General features: G+C 47.9%; 1 protein-coding gene across 1 annotated transcript in view; it reads left to right on the forward strand.

The window, feature by feature from the left end:
- Positions 1-21,926, forward strand: part of LOC141060472 (uncharacterized) — a 167,087-nt gene that overhangs the window by 100,760 nt on the left and 44,401 nt on the right. The window contains 1 exon segment of the mRNA XM_073556737.1: positions 11,798-12,091. Within this exon segment, the coding sequence (XP_073412838.1) occupies positions 11,798-12,091 (294 nt within the window).

Raw genomic sequence — 21,926 nt, forward strand, 5'->3', positions numbered from 1 at the left:
CCCTGAGTAAGGCCCTAATTGATCCCTCTCTTGCGCTGCACAGGAAAAGGGATCCCCAACAACGCCCCTGCCTGCACCTAAGCGACCTGGAAAAGCATCCGTAAAGTCCACAAAATGCCCTTACAAAATGGTCCTTATTTCCTATAGTTCACTTATCCTTCCAGACGTCGCTCGGGTTCACGGGTGCGGCCGTTTAGAGGTCGCTGAATGCAGCTGCCTTGTCGCCTCGTCCCGGGATCATTTGAGCTTGACAGGCCCTGAAGAAATTGTGCTGATGGGGCACAACAGAGCCTGAAGGATCTGTGCTGGTGGGGCACAACAGGCCCTGAAGGATCTGTGCTGGTGGGGCACAACAGGCCCTGAAGACTCTGTGCTGGTGGGGCACAACAGGCCCTGAAGACTCTGCTGGTGGGGCACAACAGGCCCTGAAGACTCTGTGCTGGTGGGGCACAACAGGCCCTGAAGACTCTGTGCTGGTGGGGCTTTCAGGATGTCTTTTACCGGCTCTCGTCTTACAGTGCAGTGATGACGCAGTTCCCCAAATGACGTTCGGCTGGCCTCTGCTCAGGGTCCCCTTGTAGACGGGACGTGGGCCTCTATTGCCGCCTATGGCGAGGTGGCGTCCACTGAGGCCGGTGATGGCAGGGCCGCAGCTGTGGAAGGAGACGGGGGCAGTGTCCAGGCCACTGCAGCCGTTTTACGTGTCGTCGCAGCGGCAACTTGAGGTATCGGACCTGTCTCAAAAGGGCGGGGGATGGCGGGCGTGGCTGTGTGCGACCGTGGGCGGGGAGCGGCCTCCGGTAAAAGTCTCTCACGCTTCTCTTGTCGGTGAGTGCATAGCTTTCTCCTCACAGACTCCTGACGGTGTCCCTTACACACCGCTCGTCACCCCGTCTCTCTCTAAGTCACTCGGCTTCTCTCCTGTCACTCTCTGCCAACTGCCACCTGAGAGCGCCCCCTCCTCCCTTTGTCCTCGCCCTGCCCCCTGTTGCCCTGACACCATCAGTCGTGTGTCACCCTTTGTTTTCCCCCAGTGTTGTTCCTTCAGGAACCCTGATGGCGGTCCCCTGGGTTCCGGCCCAGTCACTGGGAGTCCTCCTCCCCACATTCCCCCACCCTGTAAGCTCGCCAGTCCTCGGGCGAGGGCCTTAGTCTATTGAGATCGGTCTGTAGGGGTTTCAATGTTCGTTGCCATATGAACTGATCTTGTTCATATCGTTCAGGGGGTTTGCCAGCTGTTGACCGCTCGGAGCGTCTCAGTTCAACTGGGCTGGAGTCTTCTGGGGTGGTGGAGATTGGTGGGCTGATTGGTGCAGGTGGGCTAATTGTGTCAGCTGGTTCATTACTGAGTGGAGGGCCTCTGGGTTCTGGGGGAAAATCGTCGTCGTCCGGGTCCCAACATATAGATGATGGTTCAGATGTCGACGGGGCAGGCTCCAGTTGCTTCGGATCGTTGGAAGTACACGGGCGTAACATATTACGATGCACAATACGAGTGGGCAGTGTTTCATCTTCCCCGGGTCATATTTTGTACACAGGTCCTTCCGGGTGGATACGGCGTAAGACCCGATAAGGACTCTTCCCAACGCGGCTCTAGCTTGTTCTGGGGGCGTTGATCTAGTACAAGCACACGGTCCCCGCTTTGGAGGTGAGGAGGTGGGGTTGCATTTTTCCCTGGGTGCTCCCAGTCTCGGAGCTTGGTGTGTACAATTCGGTGAAGAGTCTGCAGCCGATGGCGATAATTTCAGACCCAAGACGAAACTCCGGTCCAGGGCTGAGGTTCTTCGGGGTCCAACTCCACCTCTGTGATCCCTTTACCCTCTCGTCCAAACAACAGGGAGTAGGGGGTATAGCCAGTAACTCGATGTACCCGATTGTTATAGACCCATACTAATTCAGAAACATATTCGGGCCAAAGGGCCTTCTTGTCACTCTCCAGAGTATGCAACATCTGAATCAATGTCCGATTAAATCGTTCACAAGCCCCATTTCCTTGCGGATGATACGGTGTGGTCCGGGATTTGTCAATTCCATAGAGGTGATGTAGTTCTTCCATAACTTTTCCCAAAAAACATGCACCCTGATCAGAATGTATCCGTTGTGGACAGCCGTATTCTTGTATAAAGTTTCTACATATTGCAGAGGCAGCTGACTCTGCCATCTGATCCCGAGTGGGGGTGACCACAGCGAACTTGGTGAAATGATCTACCATAACAAGGCAGTGTTCGTATCCCTGAAATGCAGGCCCAATGGTCAGGTAATCCACCGTCAGGAGTTAAAGGGGCGCTGAGGTCACAATAGTCTGTGTTGCGGCTCGCTGAGCGGGTGGTTTGGCCAATTCACATAAACGGCAGGTCCGGCAAATTTAGTCCACAACAGCTGGCAAGCGCGGGTGGTAAGCTTTCTGTTGCAGCCATTGCAAGGTCTTTTTTGTTCTGAAGTGGGCCCCTTTTTCATGAGCCTCCCGAGCCAGTACGTGAAGTTGGGCTCCTGGCGTAACCACCTGCCAAGCAGTCATTGAGATTGTTTGTGATGTTATTTTACGGTACAATAATCCCTTTCGGATAACCAATCTCTACCATTGTCGCAACATCAGCAACAGGTCTTGAGTCAAACTTTGTCGTTGAGAGTCAGTGGGTAATTGCCCAGTGGCGACCCACGTCCTGAGAAGGCCAACCGCTTCATCTTCTTGTTGTTGTTGTTGTATCCACTTATCCCGGGATTGTTCTAACATGCCCCTTGGGGTCTTGGGGGAAGATATTTTTTTGTCAGTTGTGAGCACGGCAGCAGTGAAAGCGAACGGTATTTCCTCTCCTTCTATCTCTTCGTCTCGGTTCTGTCCTGGAGTTGTATGTCGTATCCTGGAGAAGGCGTCTGCATGGACATTCTTGGCCCCTCTTTTGTAGATAATCTTATAATTGTACTTCGCCATCCGGGCCACCCATCGCTGTTCCAGAGCCCCCAATTTGGCATTTTCCAAATGAGCCAGCGGGTTGTTGTCAGTTCGCACCACCACCTCAGAGCCCGTAGGTACTCTGCGAATCTCTCCGTCATGGCCCACACCACTGCGAGGAGCTCGAGCTTGAAGGAGCTGTAATTGTCAGGGTTACGCTCGGAGTCATGGAGTGAGCGGCTTCCATATGCGATCACCCTCTCCCAGCCATCCTGAACCTGTGACAACACAGCCCCCAGCCCGTGAAGACTCCAGTCAGTGTGCAAAATGAATGGTTGTGAGAAATCTGCATAAGCCAACACTGGGGTATCCAAGAGCGCAGCCTTGAGGTCTCGGAAGGCCTCTTCCTGAGGGTGTTGCCACTGGATTCTTCACCCATTGGCCCCAGCGGGAGCTCCCTTCAGCAGGTCGTGCAGGGCTCAAGCTCGACATGCAAAATACTTTACGAAACGACGGTAATATCCAGCTAACCTCAGAAAAGCCCGCACATCTTTTACCGTCTCGGGGGTAGGCCAACCTTCTCCCGGGATGGCCTCACACCCTCTGCCGAAATGACATGACCCAGATACTCATTCTGGGAGCAACATAGGTGGCATTTCTGAGGCTTCACCTTCAACCCGTACTTTTGCAACCGGCTGAGTACCTGTTCCAACCGCTTTAGGTGGTCCTCGAAGGTGGCGGCATAGACGATGATGTCGTCCAGGTAGATCAACGTGGCCTCAAAATTGAGATCTCCCAGACACCGCTCCATCAATCGCTGAAAGGTCCCGGGGGCTTTGGCCAGCCCAAACGGCATTCGATTAAACTCAAACAGTCAAATGGGCAATATGAACAACGTCTTGGCTCTCTCTTCTTCTGACATGGGTACCTGCCAGTACCCACTGGCCAAATCCAGGGTTGAAAAATGTTGCCTTCCCCAAGGCGGACAGGGATTCTTCTATGCGGGGCAGTGGGTATGAGTCTTTAATAGTGCAAGCATTCAGTTTACGATAATCCACACAGAATCGTAGTGTACCATCTTTCTTCCGGACCAACACGATTGGAGCCGCACAGGGGCTTTGACTTTCCCAAATCACCCCTTTTCGCAGCATCTGGACCAGCAAAGTTTTCACCTCCTGATAGAGTTGTGGCGGAATCTGTCGATATCGTTCCTGGATAGGGGCCGCTCCCGCTGTGGGGATTTCATGAGTGATGGCGGTGGTACACCCAAAATCGTCCTCATGACTAGCAAATGTTTCATGGTCCTTTCCAAGCATTGTTTTTATCTGTGAGAGTTGGGCTGCAGTTAACCCAGAAAGCTCGGCTCGCATCTGCTCCAAAATATTTCAACCCTTTTCCTGTGCCGAGACTTCGTGGGCCTGTAAGGTTCGAATTGTTACTTCCCAAGGATCCTCGGGGTGTACTCGCAATTGAACCGCCGGAGCTGGTAGCACTTCTTCTAAAGGCCTCACTAGTTTGGCCAGTGCAGGCCGTGCTTTCAGAATCGTGTCTTGGTCTACAAGGTTAACGCAGCGTACCAGGACGGTTCCTTTTTGCACTGTAGCCAGGGAACGGGCCACCAGTATGCCAGGAGGTAAGCGCTCCGAGTGACACGGCTCCGCCTGCACCTCCACGCCCTCCAAAGGTATCGGGGCTTGAATTGGCAGGGCCACCACAGTCTGTCCAGGAGGGTAGCACAAGCAGGGGAGCTGCTGACACGATGACCTTGCCCAGAGCCTCGCCCTCCTGGCAGTCCTGATGCACCCGCGCACCTTGCACCAGCTGCTGGAATACCTGTCCCTGAGCTGTGCGAGAACCCCACTGCTTCAGAATCTTCTGTGTGGGATCATTTAGTAGTAAGTTGCCAAACTCTCGTAAAATATTCATGCCTAGGGTGACGGGGTGCCGTTGATCAGCTTCTCCTTGAGTTAGCACCACCCCTCTGTGACCAAGGGATTTACCGCACAACGTCACCTGCACCCACACTACCCCAGCAACCGGGACCAGCAGTTGGTTGGCGGCTTTTAGTCTGATCATAGGCCCCCACTGAGGTCTTGCTGCCTCCGGGAAGTTTTGTTGAAAGTACGTTGCGGGCATGGTGGTTACTTGTGACCCCGTGTCCACCAGACACCGGACGGCCCGGCCCTCCACTTCTGCCCATACCACCGGACACTTTGCTACCAAATCTTCGGGACTTCTACCGCCCCTAGTTGTGGTTTTCGGCTCCGAGCGGCGTCCCCCCAGCCCGGAGCCCTTTAGTTTAATGGCCGCCGGGGTGGGTATCTCCCACGCCGCGGACACTCTCGGGCGAAGTGGCCTGGTTCGCCACACTCAAAACACTGGGCCTGTGTAGGCTAACCACCCCGCGGGGGGCGTGATCTCCAGGGGCCGGGGCTAAAACTAGGTCGTCCAGTCCCAGTCTCGGTCCTTCTCTTTACTTCGGCCAACTCGCCCTTAATATTTTTCAACTCTTGCTTCATCTTCTCCACCCACTGAGGCTCCTCGACTGTGTTCGCGGAGGCCTCCACACCTCAGACCTTCCCCACGGGGACTGCCATCCCCTGCTCTTGCTCTTGAACCCGTGCCTGACTTCCCACTTCTGAAAAGTCTATTCGGGGATTCATTGTGATCTGCTCCCGCAATGCCTGCTTTATTAATGGATCTCGCAAACCAGTCACCAGTAGGTCACGCAGGGTAATGTCAACAGGTCCTACCCCGTCCTTTCTTTCAATAGCCGTATGCAATTCTTGGAGGACATTCATGTACTGAGTGATCGTCTCCACTCTCTGCCTGCATCCGACTAAACAAACGGGTTCTTAACTCTCCCACATTAGTAGGGTCCCCATGGGTCTGTTCTACTATCTGTAACACTTTTTCAAAAGTGTTGCGGTGCCCCGGAGGTTTCAACATCACTGACCTCCGCACCTTCCCGTATAGTGCCATGAGTGCCACTTCGGCTTCCAGATCAGGGGTCATTGGGTGCATCCGAAAGAGCCCCCGCATCCGCTCTGTCCAGCTCCATAGCATAGTATTGGAGCCGGAAAATCTAGGCAGGTTGTTCAGCATGGCCCCCAATGAAATGCTGGAGCGGGGACCCTCATTATTTGTGGAGTTTACAGCTCCACCCTGATCGGGGGCACCACTGTCCGTGCTCGGAGACTGCATCCTGCCAACTACGCCAAGTGTAGGGTTGAGCAGGTTCTCAGGATGCAGTGACGAGACATGAGACAAGGTATGACTTGTGAAATCAACTTTTATAACTTGGAGCCGCTGGGGCTATGTTGAACAAGTAACAGGGGTAACAACAATCTGTCTTCGCAGGGACTCAACAACATAAACAATACTTTGCTTATATTCAATGTGACTAACCCGGCTAGTCCGGGCATCGAAGGCCACGTATGGCACAAACTATGGGTCCTTATTCCTATAGTTCACTTATCCTTCCAGACGTCACTCGGGTTCACAGGTGCGGCCGCTTAGAGGTCGCTGAATGCGGCTGCCTTGTCGCCTCGTTGTCCCGGGATGATTTGAGCTTGACAGGCCCTGAAGAAATTGTGCTGATGGGGCACAACAGGCCCTGAAGGATCTGTGCTGATGGGGCACAACAGGCCCTGAAGGATCTGTGCTGGTGGGGCACAACAGGCCCTGAAGGATCTGTGCTGGTGGGGCACAACAGGCCCTGAAGGATCTGTGCTGGTGGGGCACAACAGGCCCTGAAGGATCTGTGCTGGTGGGGCACAACATGCCCTGAAGGATCTGTGCTGGTGGGGCACAACAGGCCCTGAAGGATCTGTGCTGGTGGGGCACAACAGGCCCTGAAGGATCTGTGCTGGTGGGGCACAACAGGCCCTGAAGGATCTGTGCTGGTGGGGCACAACAGGCCCTGAAGACTGTGCTGGTGGGGCTTTTTTTTTTTTTTTTTTTAATCCAAAGATTTGTATTGAATTTTCAAACAACAAGAAAGGCAATGCACAAGACAAGGCATAACATCATACATTGCAAGAAAAGGGGGAAGGGGGGGCGGGGAGGTAACTTACAACAATACAGTAAGTACATTTATTGCACAGAAAAAGAGAGTTGTTCTAAACCACCGGTTACGGAACTACCTGTCCAACCTATTACAAGAGCAGGCTATCACCACTTTAAAGGGGGAGAGGCCCTTGGAGAGGCCGACCACATCGCCCAACGTTTTTGAATTTTTAAGGCCAAAGAGACACTGCTGGCTAATTGAGTTTCATAGTGGAAGTGCACGTTGATTTTAGCAATCACCTCCTCCAGAGCAGGAATTTCAGGGGACCTCCACCTAGCTGCGATACACTGTCTGGCCGAGATTAGGATGTGAGAGATGCATTGAGCAATGGGAGCAGGAAAGGCGTCCAAGCCCATGTGTAAAATCCCCATTTGAGGTGAGGGAGGGAGTCTAGTCTCACAAACCTCTGCCACTAGATCAAAGATCTGACCCCAGAAACTATAAAGGGCAAGACCACCAGAGATGTCCTATTGTTCCCACCATGCCACAACCCTTCCAACAGAGGGGAGAGTAATCCTCCGCAAACCTAGCTATCTGGGCTGGGCACCTATACCAACCCATGTGTACTTTCTTAATCTGTTCCAAATGGTTAAGGCAGGCGGAGGACCCCAGTACCATCCGGGAGGCCACATTCCACTGCCGAGGCGGCAAGGGGAGAGACAGCTCTTTTTCCCATTTCGTCATATATGTTGGTGTCTTCCCCTCCACATCAGAAGCAAAGTGGCGATATAATAAGGACAAGCCCTTGACCGGTGGCGAGTCTTTCAATAGAAAGTCTGCCAAAAACCTATGTCCTGATGCTGAGGAACTCAGGTGGAAAGTGCTTATGAAATGCCTAATTTCAAGATATTGGTAGAAAACCTGCCTTGGAAGGTTGAATTTGGACATCAGCTCAGGAAAAGGTAAAAGGGAACCCTTGTCCTAAAGATCTGACATACGCAGGGACCCCAACTGATCCCAAGTCCTGAGGTCAACATCAGGAACACAAGCCCTAACGTCCTTAAAGGGCAACCTCCAAATCAGACCGGCCACAAGCTCCGATGACCAATCCCTCCAGTGCCACCTCACCGCCTCGACCGTGCCCAGAATGGAATGCGGGACCAACCGATTTTGAATCAAAGCCCCCAGCAGTTTTTTTTGTTGAACCTAGTGGACTTAGGAATCCCTCAATCTGCAGCCATCTATGATCCTCCGTCTCTCTCCACCAGTCCCTGACAGACTCTAAAACCGCCGCCCTGTGATATGCTACCACATCAGGCACACCCATTCCGCCTTCCCCAAATGGGGGGTGAAGTGATTGAAGGGGTATTCTAGATTTCTTCCCAGCCCAAATATATTTGCGGATAAGGCCTTGTATACCGAACAGGGAGTATCTCGGAATCTTCAAAGGGAGGCATCTAAAAAGCTATATCAGCTTTGGGAGAAATAACATTTTAAAAGCGTGAATTCTGGCCAACCATGATAGAGGCAATGCAGAAAAGCGCGGGAGCTCTTTTCCCAATTCTTTGGTCAGTTCTGAGATATTTTTCCTTACCAATTGTTTAGTTGTTGTAAGATGGATTCCCAAATAGGGAATACTATGGTCCACCCAACGAAATGGCAAGGATGTGGCGAGCCTCTCCCTTTCAGCCCGGGGAACAAAGAAGGAAAGAATTAGGGATTTATTTGCATTAAGTTTATAAAATGAAACAGCAGAAAATTCCTCAAGAACCGATAGTACATTAATTAAAGAACTCTGTACTTCAGAACAGGAAATAATGTCATCAGCATGCAGACCCACAATATGATCAACTTTACCAACTGCCACCCCCACGATACCCTTATGCAACCGAATGTACTCCGCCGGAGGCTCCACCACCAAAGCAAAAATTATTGGGGAAAGGGGGCACCCCTGACGGGTACCATTAGATATAGAAAAACTACGGGAGGCAAACCCTGAAGCGAGAACCTTAGCGTTAGGATTGGAGTACAGGGAGAGAATTGCAGATAAAATTGGTCCCCGAAATCCAAATTTCTCCAAAACATTCTTTAGGAATCCCCAGTGCACCCTGTCAAAGGCTTTTTCGGCATCAAGGGACAGGAGAATACTGGGGACCCTCCTACTCTCTATCACAGCTATAAGGTCAATCAAACGTCTAGTCCCGTCTTTAGCCTGCCTTCCGGCAACAAACCCCACCTGATCTGGAGCTATCAAGGAGGGAAGGATCTTATGTAAACGAGAGGCCAAAATTTTTGCATATATTTTAAGGTCACAGTTGAGCAGTGAGGGCGAAAGTTCCCCGGAGAGGTGGGGGGCTTCCCCGGCTTAGGGAGAGTAGTAATTATCGCTTCTAAATTGGAAGGGGCGACCGAGGATTGATTTTGCCAATATGTGAAAGTCCTGCACAAATAAGGACCCAGGAGATCCACAAATTGTTTATAGTATAAATTAGAAAATCCATCTGGGCCTGGAGCAGAATGTGTCTTTGTAGCTTTGACCGTTTTATGGATTTCTTCTATAGAAAAGGGGGCATTTAGAACCTCCAGGTCCATTTGAGACAGACTAGGCAGGTGTAGTTTATCTAGGAAGGCCTCAATAGCAGGTTTCGTTGGCTGAGGGGTGGACGGGTTGTCTTTTAAATTGTATAGACCCTGGTAATAGTCTGCAAAGGCATTTGCAATGTGAATAGGATTTTTAATTATAGAGCCCTCCGGGGTATGCAAAAATTCAATCCTGGACTTCATTTCCCGACTTTTGACCCTCCTAGCTAAAATGGTACCAGCTCTATCTCCCAAAGAGTAATGTTTGATTTTAAAAGCTCTAAGATTTTTTTCATATTTGAAGATAAGAATTTGCCTTAGCTGTAACCTTAGCTCTTTTAATTGGGCTGAGCGTGAGGGTAAGGGGCCAGTTTTATTTAGTGATTCTAAAGTTTGAATCTGACCAAGAATATTCGCTGTCAACTGTTCTCTTTTCTTTTTTTCCCAAGCAGCAATTTTAATAAAAATTCCCCTAATTACCGCCTTATGTGAAGTCCAGAGAGTCTCATCTGAGACTGAATTATTATCATTCAGAAGAAAAAACTCTGATAACCCCCCAGATAATTCTTGTAAAACATGTTGTTTAGAGAGCAAGGAATTATTTATTTTCCATCTATGAAAAATTGAGGAATTATGACCCTCATTAATTGTTAAAGAGACGGGCGCATGGTCAGACCATGATATGACTCCTATTTGAGACTCCGAGCACTCAGCCAGGAGGCTACTATCCACTAAAAAATAATCTATGCGGCTATAAGAGGAGTATCTAGCAGAATAATACATGTAGTCCCTTTCTTCAGCATGGGTGTATATCCAAACATCGTGAAGGTAATGTTGTGCTAAAAGCTGGCCAATTTCTTTCCTATGAGCAGTATTAGCGGAACAGTCTAGTTGTTTTGAAACAGGGATATTGAAATCTCCACAGATTACTTTATGACCCACAGCTGTTTGGTCCAGGATTTTTAGGAATTTCTGCAGAAATCCGATTTGCCTTATATTGGGAGCATAGACCCCGGCCAGAGTGTATTTCACATTGTTCAGGGAGCACAGTATAATCAGAAATCTGCCTTCTGAGTCAGAATGTACAGAATTCAGCTTAAACGCCACTGTATGTTTAATAAAAATGCTAACCCCAGCCCGCTTTTTACTAAAGTTAGCGTGAAAATTATGAGGGAACAACCGATTGTTGAGCCTGAAATTGTCAGCTGCAACCAGATGAGTTTCCTGTACACATAGAATATCACACATTGACTTGTGAACCTCATTCCATAACATGTTACGCTTAGCCGGGGAATTTAACCCTTTAGTGTTCAACGATAAGAACTTTAACCCCATTTCAGATCATGCAGAATATTTATGTTACCTGTAGGAAGGAAGGGAGGGGGGGAGGGAAATGGAAGAGGAAGATGGAGAAGGAGTGGGTGAGGAAAAAAAGCATGATAACTAGAAGGAAAGAAGCAGAAGCTAGCAAAAATACCATGAAGAAAACATGCAGTCAAATAAACAGCTTTAACAAGAAGCTGTATCACCACCACCACAAACTTAGCCATTTGGGGGCACCTGGTGAAGAAAGAAAAAAAGAAATAGACCAGGATCTTGAGCAACAGTGAGCTGGCTCTCAACTTCAGGTTTGGATCCATTCCTCTGAGATCTTTTCCAACTGGGAATTATCTTGAGGGCGACCTGCAGCTTCACAATGTGGGAGAATGTTCCAGGATTCAATCAGTTTTGCTAGATGGGCAGGAGACCGGCAAACATGGAGGGCACCGTTGTGTGAAACTGAGAGACTGACTGGGAAGCCCCAGCAGTATTTTATTCCAGCATCTCTGAGAGCTTTAGTGAGAGGAGCATATTCCTTTCTTTTTGCAAGTGTCCCTGCAGATAGATCCGGGAATACCAACAAGGCTGCATATCTTGGGGATAAAACGGCTGTCTCCTCAGAGCTCGCAAGAAGGTTTCTTTAGTCTTAAAGAAATGTAACCGGGCCAGGGTATCACGTGGGATGTCAGCTCCGAGCGATCTAGGCTTAGGCACTCTGTGGACCCGATCCACCATGAGACTGGCCGATTCAGCCTCAGGGAGCACCTCAGATAACAGACCTTGTAAAAACTCTGACAACTCCCCATCTGGTACCGACTCGGGGATTCCACGAATCCTTACATTATTACGGCGCGACCGATCCTCCAAATCTGTAAGTTTAGCTTGAAGGCCACTAACGTGATCTTCTAAAGTAGAATGGGCGTCTATAAGGTCGTTATGAGACTTAGTGAGCTCTGCCATTTTAGATTCTAAATGATCCGTTCTGTCCCCTATAGCCGTTATGTCCTCCCGGATCCCCGCCAGCATACCTCTCAGATCCTCCTGTAAAGAAGCTCTCAGTGAGACCAGCAGGCTCTGCATTGTTTTCTTTGTCAGCGGGATGTCTGACTGGTCCGGCGCCATGTCAGAGTTCACCTCTGGGGCTCTTCTGGAGGAGTGGGAAGAAGTGGAGGCAGGGGAAGCTGCCATCTTCCCCTTCACCATGCTGCCGTCTCTGGGGAAGAAGTCTGTAAGTTTGGCTGGAGAAGGACGCTTAGCAGCTTTCCCTCTGGTCATCTTGTTCCTGGGAGGTACGCAGGTAAAACTCACTACCCCAGCCAGGAGAGGAGGAATGAATCTATTTGAGCCGATTTAGAGCAGCTCACATGGGAGCTCAGAAGTTATGCAGTCAGCACCATTGCCAGTCAGGCCACGCCCCCTGTCTTTTTGCTCTTGAACTTGCGTCTTTGTGGGGTTTTTTTTGGGCTTCTCGGCAGTGCTTTTGGCTTATGTCACTACTACATTGTGCTATCCGGGCTACAGTAATGTCAGCTGTTGCCCAGTACAGCCACTGGCACTTTTACCTTCTGCTGCTTATCTGGATTCCAGTAACGTCAGCTGGTTCTCAGTAGAGTCAATGGCTTAGGTCCCTCCTTTGTGGTATCCGAGTTCCAGTAACGTCTGCTGGGCCTTGGTAGTGCATCCTGGCACAGGTTACCTCCTGCTTAGTTATCGGCCTCCGGTAACGTCAGCTGGTGCCCGTTAGTTCCATTGGCTCTTATGCTGATTTCTGCTTCCTATACGGGTTCCAGACTCACGAGCTGGTTCTGTCAAGTTCCTGTGCCTACTGTTACTTCTGCGTATTTCCTCTGGGTTTGGGAAATTCTGCGACCAGCCAATAGCAGGATAACCATAGACAGAGGTTTAGGAAGCAGTAGGAGCAGATGTACATGAAGCAAAAGCAGAATATCAATATGCAGAATTACTGAATAACAGTAATATAATCAGCAGAAGACTAAGCATGGTTTAAAGGGAGTGTATCCGTTCCTCCACGTGGTGCTCCTGGAAACTCCCTGCAAAGCAAGGTGAGCTGAACGTGGACACGTCAGTCAAAAGGCATATTGACACCACCATCGGCCGTTTTAATTTAATAATGTAAAATCACTAACCCTAACCCCACTAACCATAAACCCTAACCCTTCCCCAACTAATCCTAACCTAAAGAAAAAACACCGCTGTTAAGATGTTTTCCTGCTACAGCTTTCGCTCTGCATTTTTCTAGCGATTGTTTTGCTCCTCTGCAACCTCTTCCCCATTATCCTGAGGTGCTTCCCCTCCATTTTATCCATTACATAGCACTGTAGTGGTCATTTTGTAATTCCGATTTTTTTCTCCCATTGACTTGCATTGATATTGGAAATCGGAATTCCGATACGATATCGAGCAATATCGCTCATCCCTAGTCATCAGCGAAAAAATAAGTTATAGCTGTCAAAATAAAGCGAAGCAAAAACAATTATTTTTTATATAAGTTTTTTTCTATAAAAGCGCCAAAACATAAAAAAATATAAATGAGGTATTGCTGATTGTACTGACCTGAAGAATAAAACTGCTTTATCAATTTTACCGCACGCGGAACGGTATAAATGCCCCCCCCCCAAAAAAAAAATTAATGAATTGCTGGTTTTTGTTCATTCTGCCTCCCAAAAATCAGAATAAAAAGCAATAAAAAAATGTAATGTTCCCAAAAATGGTGCCAATAAAAACGTCAACTCGTCCCGCAAAAACAAGACCTCACATAACTCTGTGGGCAAAAATATGGAAAAATTATAGCTCTCAAAATGTAGTGATGCAAAAACTATTTTTTGCACTAAAAAGCGTCTTTTAGCGTGTGACAGCTGCCAAACATAAAAACCGCCATAAATAGTAAATCAAACCCCCCGTTATCACCCCCTTAGTTAGGGAAAAATGATAAAATAAAAAAATGTATTTATTTCCATTTTCCCATTAGGGTTAGGGCTAAAGTTAGGATTACGGTTGGGATTAGGTTTGTGGTTAGGGTTGGGATTAGGGGTATGTTGGGGTTAGAATATGGAAGTTTCCACTGTTTGGGCACATCAGGGGCTCTCCAAATGCGGCATGGCGTCTGATCTCAATTCCAGCCAATTTTGCATTGAAAAGTCAAACGGCGCTCCTTCCCTTCCGAGCTCTGCCATGCGCCCAAACAGTGGTTTACCTGCATATATGGGGCATCAGCATACTCGGGACAAATTTCACAACAACTTTTGTGGTGCATTTTCTCCTGTTACCCTTGGTAAAATAAAAAATTGGATCCGAATTAAATTTTTTGTGAAAAAAAGTGAAATTTTTTTTTTAAAACATTCCAAAAATTCATGTGAGGCACCTGAAGGGTTAATAAACTTCTTGAATGTGGTTTTGAGCACCTTGAGAGGTGCAGTTTTTAGAATGGTGTCACTTTTGGGAATTTTCTATCATATTGACCCCCAAAGTGACTTCAAATGTGATGTGGTCCCTAAAAAAAATGGTGGTGTAAAAATGAGAAATTGCTGGTCAAATTTTAACCCTTATAACTTCCTAACCAAAAAAAATTTTGATTCCAAAATTGTGCTGATGTAAAGTAAACATGTGGGAAACGTTACTTAAGTATTTTGAGTCACATATCTCTGTGATTTAAGGGCATGAAAATTCAACGTTGGAAAGTTGCGAAATTTTCAAAATTTTTGCCAAATTTACATTTTTTTCACAAATAAACACAAGCCATATCAAAGAAATTTTACCACTGTCATGAAGTACAATATGTCACGAAAAAACAATGTCAGAATCACCGGGATCCATGGAAGCGTTCCAGAGTTATTACTTCATAAAGGGGCAGTGGTCAGAATTGTAATTGGCCTGGTCATTAACGTGCAAACCACCCTTGGGGGTAAAGGAGTTGTCCACTATTAGGACAACCCCTTCTTAAAATAAATGTTCAGCCCCTAATCCTGCGCTGTCGGCACTCGCTCTTCCCGAGGCTGTGATGCGTGTTGTGACACATGATGCCGGCACCCAATCAAGGCTGGCGTCTGTTGTGAATTCTCTTTCTGGCCTACCTCTGGTTACTAGTGAAGCTGGTTGTATTGACAGAGGGGTCGCGAGTTCTCTTTCTGGGCTCCCTCTGGTGGTTACTGGAGGTAATGGAGCTGATCTGATTAACAGAGGCTTGCCACCTGATAATGAGGACGATTGGAGATCTGGTGTTTCTGACTGGATTTAAGACAGCCGACTCCCTCTATCCCTGCTGGTGATTTTTTCCTACCTCCTGAGGTCTTAGTTTCCAGCTCAGTCCCTGCATGCTCAGCTAAGTATTCTTTTGCTATTGTTCACATTTGATCTGGTTTTGTCTATTTTAGTTTTGTGTGGGTCAGCCAGCTCCGGCTGGGGCTGTGCTGAATCTCCATCCATATGTTACTGCTTGTGCCAGTTTGTTTTTGTCCCTTATTAGATTGGCCTCTTTTTGCTCTGCTTTCAGAATATACCAGAGTGCTGATATAGTGGGCGAAGTCATGCGACTTCAGTATTTTTCTATCAGATGTGTTGGACATTTTTTTTGCAGGGTTCTTTGCGTGATTGCAGACAGTGTCTTTCCTTTCCTGTCTAGTTAGTGTGGGCCGCATCGTTTGCTCTGTCTATTTTCCTACATGCGTTTGTTTTCATCTTGTCTCACTGACAATATATGTTTGGGGGCTATCTATTCCTTTGGGGTCTGCTCTGGGGCAGTTTAGATTTCCCCTTTCTTGCTTTAGGCTTATTTAGCTCTCCGGCTGGGTCGAGGCGTCTAGGATCATCGTAGGTACGCTCCATGGCTACTGCTAGTTGTGTGGATAGGATCAGGGGTCTGCAATCCGCTTAGTTACCAACCTCTCTGGTTTTCTGTGGCTTAGCCTGGGCTTGCGCTCCTCCTTGGTGACCCAATCATAACAGGCGTCACTGTCTCCGCCTTTGGACAAACTGAATATGGAAAAGAAGACAGGGATAAGCTGCATCCTGGAGTGCATCTTCATGTTCAGTTTGTTCGAAGGTGGAGACCTTGATGCCAGAGTCAATTGGGCGCCGGACATCACGTCACTCCACCGCATCACAGCCCCGGGACCGCGAGTGCCAAGACCGCTGGAATGGAGCCGGCGCAGGGAGTATAGGCTTATGATTTGATTGGGACTGAACATTTAGTTTAAGAAGGGGTTGTCCTGGTAGTGGACAACCCCTTTAAATATCTGGCCCACAAGGGTGCACCGAGCGCCTGTGCTTGTTTTAATCTAATCATTCTGGGCTGACAAAGTCCTTTTTAAAGGGGTCGTGCAGTGAAAATAAGTTATCACCTAACAAGGGGACAGGTCATAACATGCTGATCAGTGAGTGTGCGACCGCTGGGACCTGCACCGATTGGCGAAATGGCGACTTTATATCCCTGCTACAAAATAGGGTGGCTGGTTGGATGCCGACCACTACTCCATTCATTCTCAATGGAGCTGCTGGAAGAAGCAGAGCTCTCTGCAGCCCTATAGAGCAAGAATGGAGCTCAGACTGAACATGTGCAGTGCTGCTCAATTCAATGAACTATTTAAAATTAGTGTATTATCTGTCCCATTCACATCCAGGAGAGTAGGACGATTGTTTCTCACTTGTCATCCATGTACAATGTTTTTTTTTTTACTTAGCAGCTATTAATCTTTTACAGGATCATTTACAGTTTTCCATCTTACAGAATTGTATTTGTGTGGAAACGGGGTCGGCGGACGCCCAAGTCCGCTAGCCGGAACCACATGGACCAGGGATCATCCCACCTAATGCCCACTCTCCCGTTAACGTGGGCATAACGCTACTCAGACAACGCAGGGTAAGGGTAAAACAGTTTGGCAATAATTTATTGAACCACAAAACAGGCAGATAACACATGGAACAGTCCCAGCAAAATTCCCCAAGATGGTGCACATTACAGAGTCAGAGATAATGGCAGATGTTACGTCAGAGCTCCCAAGGTCGGCTACACCACCTGTGGTACAGAGGAGGTAATGATAAGCGTAGGAAGAAGACAGTCCATTGAGTCCATACAAGGTCCAAAGCCAGTTGACACGAGAGTCACCACCTGGCTTATCCGAACATCTCCATGGAGCCAGGCGACTAACGGGTCCCAATCCTGGCTTTCTCCAAACGTATTCATGGTTCGTCAATGGAGCAGATCTGTATCCATCCACCCGGGGCTGAAAGTCCCTAGATTATTTCTTATACAATGATGGATCCGTGTCCCTCGGGATGATGCCAAGAGTTAAAATGACTGCTGTCCTGTTTCTGGTTCTTTGGCTGTTTTTGACAAATGTCCGGCTGTGTCGCTCTCTCAGTCTCTTTATACAAAGGCATGCAATCTATTTTTAGATTTACCCAGTATCCGTCAGTCCACCCTCACAGTTAAGGAGAATGGTGACGACCAAGTTGCCTTGTTTATGTAATCTGTTTGTTGACTTTTAAAACAGGAGGAAAATCTATGCAAACTATCTGGGCTAGACAATGTATAATTAGGATATCAGTAGACCTGACTATTTATCAAGGATAAGAGCACACCATGTTATATCAAATATCAGCTTACAAATCAATATTCCAGGCTTACACAAACAAAAGTCTGTTTTCTTGACGGAACAGAAATCTACACTTAAATCCAAAAGCCAACATACAGATAAAAAGTCAACTCTTCTTGGTTTGCTAAACATTGTCGTCTGGGTAATTAAAATATAATCTGGTTTCTTCACAGTAATGTATCTGTAAAAATCTGATGCCATACTGGTTGTCCATATAAGGATGGTCCTAACGCTGGTGGTCCGCATACTGGTGGTCCATATGGCATCTGATTTTTTTGTGACACCCGTCACAAAAAATTGTATCATGCCAAATACAGCTGAGAAAAAATACACAGCTCTGCACGGCCTTATTATAACATTGGTCTGAGAGCAATCTGATTTTTTTATCGAATTGCACTTATCCAACTTATATGCCAGTGTGATTACGGCCTTAAAGAGATAAGTGTGCCCTATTCTGCCGATCAGTGCAGGTCCCAGCTGATGGACACCGATCATCTTGGATAAGTGATAAAGGGGTCGGCTGATGAAGACAAGTTCTCTATTCATACATGGAAGCATCGTTATAAGATCCAGCTTCCCCTCATAGTGAGATTTTAGTGTTCTGTACATCAGCAGTGGCCAATTTTCCTTAGGGGCCCCACATGAGAGTCTGTGACTGTTCTGGAGGCCAAACCAATGGGCTGAAATTCTGCTCAATATTAATATAATTATTACTATTTTATATAATTTGTGTCACTTAATACCGAGCAGGATTAATTCCATTGAGTCGCTGCTACGTTATGATAGGGATTATTGTCACTTGTTTCCTTACTTGTAGCAGAGAATCAGCTCCATATAACTCACTGCATTTTATAAAATCTATAACTCATTTGCTCCTGTTATTCAGACATTGTACCTTGAAAAACAGTTACACACAGATGTCTCCACAGCCCTGCTACACAGTACAATGCCCCCACAGCCCCAGCCACACACAGTACAATGCCCCCACTACGTACAACGCTCTACAACCCCAGCCACACACAGTACAATGCCACAACGTAGGATGCCCCCACAGCCCCACACACCAAAATACCCCCACAGCCCCAGCCACACACAGTATGACAGACAGTATAATGGCCTCACAGTATGATGGATCTCAGAGTGCCCCCCATACATGGTTTGATGGTCATCACAGTCCCCCCACACATAGGAATGGCACCCGTAAACCCCCACAGACAGTAATGATGGTCCTCACAGCCCTACCCACACATAGCACAATCCTCACAGACACCCGCATACGGTATGACTATCCTCACAGCGCCCCACATATGGTATAATGGTTCTCATGGGCCGCCTTGTGAGACGCAGGGCCTAGTATCTCGTGGATGGTTCAGTCAAGGTGACTCCAATGGCTCTAACAATAATCCCTAGGTTAGGTGACAATTATAAAGGGGAAGATGATGGCTACATGAGACTGAGAGTTATGTTGATGCCCGCAAGATATGAGGCCGTGGACGGAAAGAAGCATACATCGAGGGTCTCGTGCAAACTTGAAAGATGAACTTCACTGAAGACTGGTAACAATTCTTATATTTTTTTCAATATAACAGTCATGGGTAGCAGATAAAATTTTCCTTACGCATTGGGTCGGTCAAAGCCTTTTTTTGGTCCCAGCCTTGGGAGGATGGCAATAACTTTTCCTTTGACTAACTGTGCTATGTGAAGGGGGAGGATCAGCCGACCTTAAGAGTATAAGGGAAATCTGCTGTGCAGTTTTGCAGTTCCTTCTCTTGTCTCAGCGCTCTGTTGCTGTAAACACAGGGCACTCCGAAAAGGGTGCCATTTGTACTCCCTGCTTGTCCCAATCGAGGAGCCCCAATTTTCTACCTCCTCTCACCACCAAAACCGCCCGTAACTGGACCTTTTCAGTCCCACATGCACCACCTCCAACTGCCACTTATCTTCAATTCAGAAAAACAAGTTGTAATACCAAAACAAGGCAGGAAAGGGCAGCATAGTATTACATTTACCTCCTCCCAAGGCAAGAGGGGGAACCGGTGTCACAAGTGCAATCATGTAAGGAATAGAGAACACACTTACCATATGACATACATTATTAATGTTTTTTCTGGTCACACCTATACACAGTATAATCCCCCACAACAACCCAGAAAGTATTATGGTAACCACAGCCCTCTATACAGTATGAGTCTTCACACTCACAGCCCCCTATATACCGATGAGACCCCACACACAAAAAAATACCTTTATCCCATTCTCCTGCTCTGTGCACCGGTCTTTCCGGTATGCACGCACGTCCTGCACATCAGATGCAATGTAGTGACATGATCGCATCTTCTTTCAGTTGCCTGTGCCAAATAGTGGGAGGATCCACAGGCTGCCTTCTCCAATAGATTCACGCAGGCAGGGTTGCCTCTTCCACCATATATTGGGAAGTCGGTAGAGTTGTCTCCTCCACAATATATTGGGACACTGGTAGGGTTGCCTCTTCCACCATATATTGGGAAGTCGGTAGGGTTGCCTCGTCCGCCATATATTGGGAAGTTGGTAGGGTTGCCTCGTCCGCCATATATTGGGAAGTTGGTAGGGTTGTCTCCTCCACAATATATTGGGACACTGGTAGGGTTGCCTCTTCCACCATATATTGGGAAGTCGGTAGGGTTGCCTCGTCCGCCATATATTGGGAAGTCGGTAGGGTTGCCTCGTCCGCCATATATTGGGAAGTCGGTAGGGTTGTCTCCTCCACAATATATTGGGACACTGGTAGGGTTGCCTCTTCCACCATATATTGAGAAGTCGGTAGGGTTGCCTCGTCCGCCATATATTGGGAAGTCGGTAGGGTTGTCTCCTCCACAATATATTGGGACACTGGTAGGGTTGCCTCTTCCACCATATATTGAGAAGTCGGTAGGGTTGCCTCGTCCGCCATATATTGGGAAGTCGGTAGGGTTGTCTCCACAATATATTGGGACACTGGTAGGGTTGCCTCTTCCACCAAATATTGGAAGTCGGTAGGGTTGCCTCGTCCACCATATATTGGGACACTGGTAGGGTTATCAACTTGACTTTTAATTTTTTTCTGGACAGCCAATTAAAAAAATCAGACAGGCAAAAAAAAAAGTTATGGACACATTGAAAAATAATTATGGCTGTAAATGGTACATATCTACAATCCATAATTATGATATTGTTACAGAACCACTCAGCACCCAGAATATGTTGTGCAGTTATATGTATATATAATAGGTTCCATGTGAGATGCATGTCCCTAATGTATCAGCAGTGTCCGCCCTCCCCCTACCTTTGTAATTCCCACAGTAAACATACGCAGGCTCGGGCCACCTGCTGCTTTTGTAATGCATGTCTGGCCTGACACTTGTGTATTGGCCGGCCCTCTGTATCTGTGTGATATATTCTGTGTCCTGTGAGTAAAGTGTTGTCAGACTGGAAATACATAGAGAAGCAGTGATCTTTTATATGCGCCCATGCACTCAGAGGAATTCCAGCCAGCGTCCTTCATTCAGACTCCAGCCAACGCAGAGCGGACCTCCGAAAACACGGGGTGGTACTGAAAGAGGTACCCCAGCTTGGAAGACCCCGTTACACTGGTGGCAGCGGTGGGATTTGATACCCCTTCTACAGGAGGAAAGGAATGAATGGAAAATAATTACCAGAAGTTAAAGAGGACTACATTAAAAGACCTGGTGGAAGCCCGAGGGTTGATCGCCAGCAACAAAACAAAAGCGGATTTGATAGCAGCCATCATGGAACACGACAGTGCAGCGCCCCCCAATGTGAATGTGGAGGAGACCGAATTCCAGAGGGAGGTAAAGAACAGACTGGCGTTCTATGGCCCAAACCCTGCAGTAGAGATCATACGAGAGGTGATGGCTGATGTGCGTACTGATCTGAAGGAAAAGATGGCAGAGCGGACCAGGATAGAGCTAGCCAAGATGGAGATGGCAGAGCGGTCCAAAGTGGAGCTGGCCAAGATGGAGATGGCAGAGCGGAGAGAGGAGAGTCAGCGAGCAGGGGGAGCTCTGGCCTTCGACCAGGTACATTCAACAGTAAGCCACAAAAAAGCCGGATTACTTACCGGTAATGCTCTTTTAATGAGTCCACGACAGCACCCACTGGAGGTATCGGATCCGCCCCATTTGGAACAGGAAACCCTACAGGAAAGATAAAAGGGGCGGTCCGCCTTTCCTCCTCAGTTTTGCATTTCAGAGTACCAGGAGGACCGCCAAGGATTAGGCAATGTCTTGTACTTATATCTTTACTTATCCAACTTTAGCAGATATACTTTTAACATTGATATTTGTAGCAGGGAGGGAAGTGAGCGGGTGCTGTAGTGGACTCATTAAAAGAGCATTACCGGTAAGTAATCCGGCTTTTTACCCTTCGCCACGACAGCACCCACTGGAGAGATTCCAGAGACCATCACCTGGGTGGGACCACCGTGCCAAGGACAGTCCTGCCAAAGCTTAGGTCAGAGGTAGACGAAAGATCAAGT

The sequence above is a fragment of the Dendrobates tinctorius genome, unplaced genomic scaffold (genome assembly GCF_039654945.1).
Source record: "Dendrobates tinctorius isolate UK_male_01 unplaced genomic scaffold, ASM3965494v1 ptg000237l, whole genome shotgun sequence".
NCBI lineage: Eukaryota > Metazoa > Chordata > Amphibia > Anura > Dendrobatidae > Dendrobates > Dendrobates tinctorius.